Here is a 13,145-nt window from a genome sequence, read left to right as displayed (position 1 = left end):
ACAACCACAAGATTATGACATCAAAGTCTATTAATGCACACATATCAACAACAATTACAACATTACTTGATGTGAATATGAAACATGAAATTAAGTTAATTCTTCTTCTTCTATTACATAAAAGAGTCAATATGAAACATGAGATTAAGTTAATTTGAATCTATATCTTCATAAGTTTCATCATAATCGTCTTCATTACTTGATGTCAATTGTATGTCTTCTTCTTCTTCTTCTTCTTCTTCTTCTTCCTCTTCTTCTTCTTCTTCTTCTTCTTCTTCTTCTTCTATGTCATTTGGAACTTCCTCTACCATGCCCATACTATCAACAAGACTTTGTTGAAAATCATCATTTGAAACAACTAAAGGCACTTGTTGTAGATCATCATCTTGGTAAGCAACATTTGTTTCAAATTTATCATTTTCTAATGATTGAATTATATTTCGTGCCTTGGTTTTTATGACACCAAACCAACCTTGTTGTCCCTCAGGAAAGGATGTAAAATACACTTGTTCTGCTTGTTGAGCTAGTATAAAAGGATCATAGGTATGATATCTCCTAGATTTTTTAATTTCAACATTGCCATAAATATCTATTTTTGTCCCTTGAGAACTGGAATCAAACCAGTCACATTTAAATAAAACCAACTTCTTGTTAGGCCACCCAGTGTACTCCAATTCACAAATATCAATTAACAGTCCATAATAATCATTTTCCATTACTTCATATTGGCCTCCTCGCACACAAACATGATGGTTTGTTGTACTCATTCCCTCATTTTGGGATTTAGTTACAAACTTGTATCCATTGATAGCACAATTAGGCCATTTTGTGACTTTTCTAATAGGGCCCCATGCCAAACTCCTTAAAAGCACATCATCAATTGCATTATCAGGGTTAAGCACCTACATTTGATACTTTGTTAGTCAAAGCTATTAAAATAAGGTACCTTGTTTGAAATAAAATAATTATTTCACGTACATGTGTTTTAAACCAAGTAGAAAAGTTCATGGAAATTTCCTTGTGTAGGTTGGCTTCATTTATCTCAGGGTCCAATTCCCGTAACAAATGCGAGTACATACTGCATATCCAAGATTAGGATTTAATCATTTTTAAGTTTGATTTAAATTTATAACACAATGTTTATATTAAATATACTCACTTTAAGTAAGGAACCACCTCTGGACAATTTAAAAGCACATACAAATGTGCAACTTCCATTTCCTTCTCTTCCAAGGTAAAATTGATACGTTTCCCAAAAAGACGACATAGATAATTGAAAATTGACAATGGAGGATATGAAGAAGATTGTTCACCGTCATCATTTCGTGACACTCTTGTTCTCCTTGATGGAATATGGGAAGGATAATAATATGATGCAAATGTGGACATCTCCTCAAGTAAATATGCTTTACAAATTGAGCCTTCCACATAAGCTTGGTTTGTAACTTTCTTTTTTAACGATCCTATAAACCTATGAAAAAAGTAAGTCTTTAAATTCAAGCAAAAAAAAAATAAGGATGTTGTAATAGATTTAATATTAATAATAACTAACCTTTCAAATGGATACATCCATCTATATTGAACAGGGCCACCAACTCTTGCTTCATATGCTAAATGAATTGGTAGATGTTCCATTGAGTCAAAAAAAACTTGGAGGGAATATTTGTTCTAGTTTGCACATTATGATTGGAATGTTATCTTGTAACACGCACAACTTCTCTTCTGAAAGCAAGGACGAAGTAATTTCTCTAAAGAATTGACTAAACTCAGTAAGAGTGTTCCATATAGGCTTAGGCAACACTTTGAATGCGACTGAAAGCAAACGTTGCATAAACACATGACAATCATGACTTTTCATGCCAAATAACTTTGCTTCCCTCAAGTCAACACACCTACTCAAATTGGAAGCATAACCATCTGGAAGCTTGAGACTTATAACCCATTGACAAAATAGTCTTTGTTGTTTGGTTAATGTATATTGTGCCTTTGGCTTTACAAGGTTCCCATTCTTGCCGACATGTAGTTCTAAACCTCTACGCTTACAATGAACTTCCAAGTCCTTTCTAGATTTGATAGTATCCTTTGTTTTTCCTTTGGTATCCATGACTGTGAACAAAATATTGAGAAATACGTTTCTCTCAATGTGCATCACATCAAGATTATGTCGAAGAAGATTTGTCTTCCAATATGGTAATTCCCAAAAAATACTTCGTTTTGTCCAATTGTGCTCTTTCCCATAGCCTGATGGATTTTGTTCTTGGGATTCTTCAATACTTGGTAGATGCTGTACCCTTTCCCATATTTCTTCACCACTCAACCTTCGTGGAGGAGTTAGAACCTCAACTTTGCCTTTTGTAAATGAAGTCTTATTCCTTCTATATGGATGATCTTGTGGTAAGAATCGACGATGGCAATCAAACCATGATGTCTTTTTACTACATGCAAGGCTAAACCCTCTATTATTTTCCATACAAATTGGGCAAGCAAGTCTTCCCATTGTCATCCAACCACTTAACATCCCATAGGCTGGAAAATCATTGATCGTCCACATCAAAGCTGCTCTCATCAAAAAAATTTGCTTCAAGGACACATCATAAGTCATAACTCCATCATCCCATAGCATTTTTAATTCATCTATAAGGGGGCGCAAGTACACATCAACTTTATTCTTTGGGTTGGATGGCCCAGGAATTATAATGGTTAAGAACATGAACTCTCTTCTCATACACAACCACGGCGGCAAATTATAAGGAGTAACAATTACAGGCCAACAAGAATAAGTCCTACCAGTTTTGTCAAATGGAGCAAAGCCATCAGCACACAACCCTAATCGAACATTTCGAGGCTCTTGAGCAAAATCAGGCCATGTTTCATCAAAGTGTCTCCAAGCTTCTGCATCTGAGGGATGAGACAAAGAACTAGGTTCTCTTTGATGAGTATGATGCCATTTCATTTCATGAGCTGTTTGCATTGAAGAATACAATCGTTTCAACCTAGGAACAAGAGGGAAGTACCACATACTTTTAAGTGGCACTACTTTGTCCTTACCTCGTCTTGTAAAACGTTTATATCGCTGCCTTTGACAAACTTTACAATTTTGGAGCATCTCATTTTCCTTGTAGTACAACATACATCCACTTGGACAACAATCAATTTTCATACTTCCTAACCCCAATTCAGCAACTATTTTCTTTGCTTGGTAAATATTTTTAGGAAAACGATTGTCATCTGGCATTATATCCCCCATAAATTGCATCCATTCATTAAAACATCCTTCGGATAAACCATAGTCTGTTTTCAAAGTTAAAGCTCTTAAAGAAGCAGACAAAACAGAATATTTATCACAACCATCCCATAAAGGAGATTGTGCATCCTTTAACATTTGAAAGAATTTTTGTGCCTCTACGTTTGGATCTTCCATCATTATGTTGTTGTTGTCATCATCATGTTGGTCAAGGTGGGTGCCAATTTCTGGTCCAGCAGCATCCATGACCAATTGTTGATAATTATCAAACATTTCCCTAGGCCCATTACTAGCATAGTATGATTGATCTGCAACCATAGGAGGAATTGGGGGTATTGGTTCACCATGGTTTGTCCAATGATAATAGTTAGCCATGAATCCTTTCTTGCAAAGATGCACCCTTACTAAGTTAGGTGTTTCATATCTCCTACACTTACATTTCTTACAAAGGCACCTAATCTTCCCTTGTCCAATATCATGTTCATCGTGTTCCAAAGCAAAATTCACAAATTCATTAATTCCGACAATAAATTCTTCTGTGATACTTCTATGACAATCCACTCTATTATCCATCCACCTTCTATTTTCAGGAATATTCATTTCTGATGCATATAATAAGACAAAATTAATTATTATAACAATTTTAATCTATTTTCTCCTGTGACACTCCTATGAGCATTAAATGAATTTTGTGTATATATATATATATATATATATATATATATATATATATATATATAGAGAGAGAGAGAGAGAGACAGAGAGAGAGAAAAGAGATAGAGACAATGAGGGGTTCACTTCAACAATAACACTTAGTGGAGTTACTCCACTCAATAATAACACATACATTAGTCGTTTACATAGAGGCATAGTATATATATATATATATAAATAAGGTTTTGAAAATATAAGTTTTGCGTATCTTAATTTTTAATGAGGAAACTATTGTTTTAAGAGTCTGGTAATCGATTACACATTTCGTGTAATCGATTACCAGACAATGAATAACTTATTAAAAGGTTCTCTGGTAATCGATTACCCATTTATTGTAATCGATTACCATACAATGAATTACTTATTAAAAGGTTCTATGGAAATCGATTACCCGTTTATTTGTAATCGATTACCATACAATGAAGTACTTATTAAAAGGTTTTCTGGTAATCGATTACACATACTTGTAATCGATTACCATACAATGAATTACTATTAAAAGGTTCTATGGTAATCGATTACCATACAATGAATCACTTATTAAAAGGTTCTCTGGTAATCGATTACCAGATCTTGTAATCGATTACCGTACAATGAATTACTTATTAAAAGGTTCTATGGTAATCGATTACCCATTCTTGTAATCGATTACCATACAATGAATCACTTATAAAAAGGTTCTCTGGTAATCGATTACCCGTTTATTGTAATCGATTACTAGACAATGAAAATTATATGTTCGCAATTTACTTATTAAAAGGTTCTCTGGTAATCGATCACCCATTTGTTGTAATCGATTACCAGCAGATGAAAATTTCAAATTTTGAATTTAAACTTTATAAAATTAACAAGCCATCGAGTTTAAAATTTAAATTCATCAAATTAGTACAACTCAAGCATAAGTGTAAGTTAGCAAGATGTTACATCTAAATTAATTATTAAAAAGATTAAAAATATTTTGTAAAATTTATTGTAGCAATTACATTCAATTATGCCAGGAAAGAAGAGACACTATGTGTTTGAGTGTTTGTCTATTTTTAAAATAAATTAAAACTAAAATAATAAACTCACTTGGTTTTTTCTTTTGTATCTTCGTCTGAATCCTCTGTTGCAGTAATGCCAGTAATGTTATCTTCCCAAAAGATTCCTTTGCGTCTCCGAAAAAGTCTTTCACTTATCAAGAACGGTTTTTAGTTGATCTTCTGTTGGGAGCTTGAATTCAGAAAAACATAATATATTAGTGGGAGAGTATCGAAAATTATTTAATTAATTAGAAAGTATACATAATGTGGACTATTATCAATAAATCCTAACTCATATATATATTGAATGATGGAAAAGCATTATGATACATTTACGCACCACTTAAGAGGAAGGCCCTTGTATTCAAATCAAATGGTGTCAACTCCAGGGGGAAGCGCGGTGCTGAAGTGAGGCTTCAAAAGCGAAATCAACAAAGGCAAGTAGCCTATCCTAGAAAGAAACAGAATAAAAGAATTACAAAGTATCAGATTTAATATCAAGTAATTAGCAACTGTACCATTTAAAACAGAGCCCCAAAGCTCCACCTGATCAGGATGCGACATGTTCATGACATTCTTGCAATTACCATTTATTACATATGCAGCCTGCAGCAGTAAAATCAAAATTCATTTAAGAATGGTTAACTTAAGATCAAGGTTTTAAATAGTGCACTATAGAAAGTCTATCGGTGCAGAACAGCCCCTGCCCACTACAGGAGCTGCCATAGTGGCGCTGTGTTGATTCCAACAAAGTCTCTTTGCCTCTAATGCAATGCAAGTAGATGTGTTTATTAATCTATTAACAATACCATTTACAGTCATTGGTAGAAAAAAGTTATCTCTTGAATTAGTAGTGTCATTAAATGTAACCACTATTTAAACCATTCAATTCAAAGGATTTTTTTATAATAAAATTAAATTTATGACATTATTCATGTAATACCTTAACTACTTTTATTGGTCTTGATTAATTAGTCATTTGTTTCTTAAATAAAGGATTAGAGGGAGTATTATACTAATTTATGAGAAGCAGAGTTACATTCAAAATTGTTTAGATGTCAAAGAATCCAATAACAATTTGTATTAATAGGGATTAGGATATGCTTCTTTATAAATTTTCGAAGAATTAGGTAGTTAGACACATGCAGACTTTGGCAGGGAGTCATCATTTTAGACAAGCAAGAAATTTTTTCGGAGAATCATTTGGTCTAGTGGCATACTAATTACCATCGAAGTAATATCATTATTTGAGAGAGATGTACAAAAAGTATATAGAAAAGTGGAAGAAAACATTTTGGGAAGCTTATGAAGGTAGTATACCTACTACTGATTTTCAAAGATGTCATTCCTTATTATAGAACCTACAATACAAAGGCTGATAAGGAAGTAGAGGTCCCAATACTGGGCCAGAGTCAGAAAAGGCCTACAATATGGAGGGTTTATTCTAGATGGAATAAGGGCCTAGTGGAGAGTTAATTATCTTAGGTGGAAACTAGAGGGAAGAGAGATCATGTGGGAAAAGGATTATTTAATAAGCTGATTGGAGAATAGGGGATCTGTTATTGGAAATCACAGTTTGTTAGGTCTTTTGCTGGGCAGAGAGGTTTTCTCTGGGGAGGTTAAGCTCTGGTTTCTTTCTTTCAGTTCTATAATAGCTCAAGCTCTCTTCAATTCAACAAAACTCATTTTATTCAATATTTTGTTTTCTTCAATATTTTGTTTTCTGGTTTCAGAATTCAGAATTATTCCAAGATCTGGAGACTATAAATCATCATAGATTCCATAGAGAACTCCTTATTTGAAAGCAGTAATAGGTTCTTCCTTGGGTAGTCCACAAAGGAAAAAACTTGTATGCAATTCCATAGGTCCAATTGATTTTGTTCTCTAATAAGAATTGAAATTTCACCTCAATAATCCACGTTGACATGTAATGGAAACCTTTATCATGCAAATTACCAAGGTAAAAGTCCAATTCTTATTAGACAACAGCACCAAAAGTACCTATGGAACTACATCTAAGTTGTGTCCTTCCACAAAACCCATATATCCATTAACCTTTATAATTAAAACACATTTTATAGCAGCCAATTATCACAGATATTTTGGTCCATTACTCCATTAGCATCATTCCTTTCTTCCCAGCAAACCATCATTACCTTGATACATGCTCAATAAACCTTGAAACAACCAAGTTCCACTACTGATATCCATCTAAAACCATAAACCTAGCCCTTGACATTGTAGTTTCCTTAATATCGTATATGCCACACCAATAAACCATGTAAAGGACTCACCTTCACGCTGTCTTCACCTTCACAGGGAAGCAACAAATTACTTGGATATCCTCTAAAGTGTACCTACAAATCATAAGATACAGAATGATTGTAGCTAGCATAAAAATGTTGTAATAAATCCCTCCTAATTTCTTTAAGCAATCTTACTATTTCATTTTAAGCCCTACTCCCCTTCCCCTCCCAAAATCAAAAAATAGCTCATAGAAACGAAAACAAAACAAAAATTGGTGAGTAAGCAGCAAACGAAAACAAAACAAAAATCTTTACCGTCAAATTCCACGGCCTCTCTGGCTCCACGCATAGAAGATCAAAAAGAACACCAGTGGGTATATACCTGCACGAATCATGAACAAATTGGTGAGTGCAACGCATGCGAGAGTGAAAAAAACATCGTAGACGCACCACTTAAGAGGAAGGCCCTTGTATTCAAACCAAATGGTGTAACTCCAGGGGGAAGCGTGGTGCTGAAGTGAGGCTTCAAAAGCGAAATCAACAGAGGCAAGTAGCGCGCCTATCCTGGGAGCCAACAGCTGAAAGCGAAGAGGAGAAAAAGAGATGAAAACCTAACTTAAGAGGAGAAGGGAGAGTGCGTCTACGATGACTTAACAAAAAGAGTGTGGGATTGAAGTGAGATGAAAACCTAACTTAAGAGGAGGAGGGAGAGTGGTTCAGACTTTTCAGGGGCGTGGGAGGGAAATTATTTTCCTATTTATTTTCAGATTTTTTTTAAAACACTTTTTTAAACAAATTATACATTAATTTATTAACTATAGTCATTTTTTAACTAAGTTATTTAATTTTAGTTTTTACAATAATTTATTTTTTATGAATTAACAAATTTTGAAATATATTTTTTTAAAAAATAATTTTTTAGTCAATACGGTGATTAAAAAGTATTATAATAAATAATTTTAATTATATTTTATCACGTTTTAATCAAGTGAGTGAATGATAATGAATTAACTAAAATTCTAAAATATATTTTAATTAAAAATAATTTTTTGGTAAATACGGTAACTAAAAAGTATTATAATAAATAATTAAATTAAAAAAGAATAAATTTTATAATGATTATTTTTTTAATGATGTTAAATTAAATATTCTAATTATTTTATAATAAATTAAAATAAAAATATAATAAAATATGTTAACTGATATTTTAAATAAAATATATTAAAATATTATAATCAAAAGAAATTTAATATTAAATCAAAATATTATATAAATCATAACTAAAATTATAATAAATATTTTGATATTAAATTTATTATATATTAAAATTAATTACATATTTGTATCAAAGAAATTGCTCTAGATTTTAGATTTTATTTATTATGTTTTATAATAAATAAAATCCAATATTAATTACATATTTGTATACTTTATCTTTTAATCAATAATTTTATTGAGTTTTGCTTATATATATATATATATATATATATATATATATATATATATATATATATATATATATTGGACAAGATAAGAAGATAAGGAAAATAATCCTTATCATGTGTGTTTGGATGAAAATAATTACAAATTTAAAGAGTTTTAAATTCTTACTATTTGAATTATTTGATGCTATGAAATTAGAAAGACATTTTTCAATAAACAACTAAATTAGTTAATTATTATTTATTTTATATTTGTGGACATTATCTTCTTATAGTTATTTTAATGAGTTTCATAGAATGTTTTAAAGTTTTTTAATAATTATTAGTATTTTAATAATGAATATTTATGAAAATTAATTTTTGTAATATTTTGATTTTTAAGTAGCCAGAACGGGTCGTTCTCAAACTGCAACGGGCCGTTCTAGACTACTAAAATAGCCTATTAAAACTAAAGCGGAACAGGCTGTTCTAACACATAAATTTATGATCAATACGCAAATACAGAATGGCCCGTTCCCATAGTGGAACGGGCCGTTCTAAACTAAACTACTAAAATAGTCAGATATTTATTGTATGGATTAGAGTGCTCTGTAGGTTCTTAAGAGAACCATGAGAGAAACAAACAAACTATACAAGTTTATATTTTGCTTTTTGATTGTTCTGTTGTATTTCTTGTTGCATGAGATGTATGAATATCTATTTAATTCCACAAATAGATGAGTTTTGATTTGAATTAAACATGTTTGATATTTCAATTATGAAAAAAATTAGGTTATTCAATTTTTATTATTTGTGTTATGGTATGTGGGGGAGAGGGTGTCACACAAATGATATATAGTTATTCTTAATAAATAAATAAAATATATATATTATTATTTTTATAATATTATTGATAAATTAATATCAATAATATTATTAGTATATTTATAGATAAACTAATAATTTGATAAATATAACTTATTATATATTAATATACTTTTACAAAAATATAAATATATTAATTATAAATATACATATCTTATCTACTATATTTTTATTTTTGTAAAAGTATATTAATATATACTAAGTTATATTTATCAAATTATCAATTTATCTATAAATATACTAATAATATTATTGATATTAATTTATCAATAATATTATAAAAATATACTAATAATATTATTTGATCTATGCATTATTTGATCTATGCATTAACAATTTTAAATTGAACAGTTTGATCGTTAAAATTTAATGTTGAACATAAGTTATTGAATGAAGTAAGTCTATGTAAACTTACTGTTGGATTAAAAGGATCCCTATTCATATATTAAATTAGGTTATGACATACCATTATATACACTTCATGTCTTTAAATCTTTTAATAAAAAGTAAAATTAATAATTAAAATTTATTTATTTATTTCTTAAGAATTGAGGGTTATAATATTATCCATTATTTTGGAGACAAAAATTAGTTACAAGATGACGTAATATATTTTCCCTATATAGATAATCAAACAACTATATATTTAATTATTTTTCTTCCATTCATTATCTCAGTCTCTCTGTCTCTCTCTTTATATATATATAGACAAACAGGTTATACTAACACTGATACCGGGTGTAACTTTTATATATTAAATATTACACACCGCTTGATAATTAATTATATTATGAATAATAATATATATATTTAATTAATTTTTATTTATATACTTACCTTTATAATTAACAATCTACTTATTTCTAATTTTTATATATAGATTCATTGAATTTTTAAATATAATACTCATATATTTATACTCATTACCTATATTTTACAGATTTACTACTTAAATATAAAATTCACAATATTAGGATACTTGAAAACACAACATCGAGTAATACCTGTCATATTAATAACTTTCATGTAAAATAAAATATTTCCATTTTTTAGGTTGTGCTTATTTCTTTCATAAATCTAAATTATATTATTTTATAAGTTTGCTTTTAAGCATAAAAATTAAGAAATTAAAGGATATTATTTTATTAACAAAAAATAAGAAATTTTTAATTTTTAACTAAAAATTTAAATTTTAAAATTAAAAATTATGAAATTAGAAAGATATTTTTCAATAAATAACTAAATTAGTTAATTATTATTTATTTTATATTTGAGGACATTATCTTCTTATAGTTATTTTAATGACTTTTATAGAATATTTTAAAGGTTTTTAATAATTATTACTATTTTAATAATGAATATTTATGAAAATTAATTTTTGTAATATTTTGATTTTTAAGTAGCCCAAAATGGGCCGTTCTCAAACTTGGGCTTCTACGCCCTTAAGTAAAAAGAGTTGCGCCCTGACTATCAGCTATAGCTTTTGGCCTAGTGGCCTACCATGGTCATGTAATCGATTACCAGTATGTGTCTGCTTGTTAGAGCTGTCAAAGTGGGCTCCAGCCCGTGGGTCAACCCGGCCCACCTTGAAAACGGGCCGGGCCGGGCCAAAAAAATGAAAAAATTTATGATAGGTCAAAAAATGTGACCCGGCCCACTTTCGACCCGGCCCACCCGGGTTGAACCCGTGGTGGGCCACCCACTTACCAACCTATCCCCTAAACCCACTAACAACTCACTTAACTATTTATTATTATATATGCATTATTTTAATAAGATATCATTTTTTTTATAGATAAAGATAAAATCAATGTTAAATAATATGACATTACTATAAATTTATCTATCCAAACCTCTAATAAAATTTAATATTGATGAATAATCACTCTCATGAAAGATTTTTTATTTTTAATTTTTTTAATTTTTTAAAGTTGCACACTTATTAATTTAATTTTAATGTTGTACCCATGATACTTAGTTTAAAAATTTTTACTTTAGATTAAATATTATTTTATATTGAAATTTATTTTAAATTATAATTTTTTTTAAATAAATAAGGTGGGTTGGTGGGCTGCCCGTTTAGCCCACCAACCCGTCGTGGACCGGGCCGGGCTAGAAAATTTTAGATAATAAACTTGGTGGGCCGGGCCGGGTTGGCCCACTTAAAAAGTGGGTTGAGGTGGGCAGGGCCAAACGGGCCGGGCTGGCCCGTTTTGACAGCTCTTGTTCAGGTATATAAAATTAGAAAGATATTTTTCAATAAATAACTAAATTAGTTAATTATTATTTATTTTATATTTGTGGACATTATCTTCTTATAGTTATTTTAATGACTTTTATAGAATGTTTTAAAGTATTAGCTATTGGTCATGTAATCGATTACCAATGCATGTTTGCTTGTTCTGATATATGTAATCGATTACATAGTAATGTCATCGATTACCAGTGCTATTACACTTATCTGGGTATAGTGTAATCGATTACCATGTAATATAATCGATTACCAGAGCCAAAATGCAAAGAATCTCAAAAGGTGTAATCGATTACCATAGTCATGTAATCGATTACACGACTCCTCTGCACTTAAAAAAGTGCAGTTCGTCTTCTTCCTCACGAAAGAAAACCCAAAACCCTCCGCCCCTTAGATCTTCAAATCCCCATATCTTCCTCAAATCTTAACCAAATTGAGCCCCGTTTGTTCCATTCTTCATCGTTTTCAAGTCTCTTCAACTCTACCGATTGCATTTTTCAAAACAAACACTCAAATGGCAGAATCATCCAAACGTCATAAGGGTTCTTCGTCTCGTTCAACCACCGCCAGGCGCCGCCAACAGCCTCCCTCCCATTCCATACGCTGGACGTGCTCTCGCTCTGTTCTCCACAGACGAACAACGAGATAAGTACTACCAGTTATTTTCTGAGAGAAATATTGTTGATCCCAAATATATCAGTATTGATTTTTTTGAGGATGAATCTTTTGAGTGTTATACGATTTTTAAGAATTCTGGGTTAGTAGATTTTATGGCTATGAAAAACCCTGTTTATCCAGAATTAGTTAGGGTCTTTTACAGCAATTTACAAATTAGGAATGGAGTTCTTTACACCGAGGTTAAAAAGATTCCAATAGTGATAAATCAGTCTCTGTTCCGGGATTTATCAAAATTAAAAGATCAAGGTACTCTGTTTGAGGGCACGATTCCGGATACATGGAAACCAGAATATTCCCATCCCAATGCCCGAAGTATGATTTGTGTGGATAATGTTGACATGACTGGAAGATTATTGGCTGGCTCAATGAAATTTGATTATAGAATCATGCATTACATAATTGTTCGGGTACTGCTTCCACGCACGACTAACCTTTCACAGGCTTCAGAAGAGGACTTAATTTTGATATGGGCTCTAATCACTGGCCGGGAATTTAGCTGGGCTCATCTGATTAGGAGTCGAATGAAGAAGGCCTTGCGGGTTAATGCTTCTCTTCCACACCCACATTTTGTAACTACTATTTTGGAACATTTTAAAGTTCCTTTGGAAGATGAAACCTGGGTTCCAGTTAAGAGGTTCTTTGAGATTGGAGCAAATGCAATTGCTTCCTTTGGGTACAAGAAAA

The 13,145-nt window shown here is 31.0% G+C and overlaps 1 protein-coding gene and 1 pseudogene across 2 annotated transcripts; both read right to left on the bottom strand.

Moving 5' to 3' along the window:
* Window positions 1-16: 16 nt before the first annotated feature.
* LOC145956818 (uncharacterized) lies at window positions 17-3,910 on the bottom strand. Its single transcript, XM_083072530.1, has 2 exons — window positions 1,553-3,910; window positions 17-1,471 (listed from the first exon to the last, which is right to left on the bottom strand). The coding sequence occupies exon 1, from the start codon at window positions 3,842-3,844 to the stop codon at window positions 1,640-1,642; it is 2,205 nt and encodes a 734-aa protein (XP_082928656.1). The 5' UTR covers window positions 3,845-3,910; the 3' UTR covers window positions 17-1,471; window positions 1,553-1,639.
* A 166-nt stretch (window positions 3,911-4,076) lies between these two features.
* Window positions 4,077-12,088, bottom strand: LOC145957336 (autophagy protein 5-like; annotated as a pseudogene). The gene is made up of 5 exons (XR_014433553.1): window positions 12,080-12,088; window positions 7,677-7,785; window positions 7,542-7,608; window positions 7,275-7,337; window positions 4,077-5,586 (listed from the first exon to the last, which is right to left on the bottom strand). The product of XR_014433553.1 is annotated as an autophagy protein 5-like (transcript).
* Window positions 12,089-13,145: the final 1,057 nt, after the last annotated feature.

Source organism: Cajanus cajan, chromosome 4 (assembly GCF_000230855.2).
Source record: "Cajanus cajan strain Asha chromosome 4, NIPB_CcT2T_4, whole genome shotgun sequence".
NCBI classification, from domain to species: Eukaryota; Viridiplantae; Streptophyta; class Magnoliopsida; order Fabales; family Fabaceae; genus Cajanus; species Cajanus cajan.
The sequence above is the reverse complement of the archived record's forward strand: the minus strand, read 5'-3'. Positions and strand labels throughout refer to the sequence as shown.

Excerpts from the sequence above, each read along its gene's own strand:
- LOC145956818 (XM_083072530.1), bottom strand. The coding sequence starts at position 3,844 with ATGAATATTCCTGAAAATAGAAGGTGGATGGATAATAGAGTGGATTGT.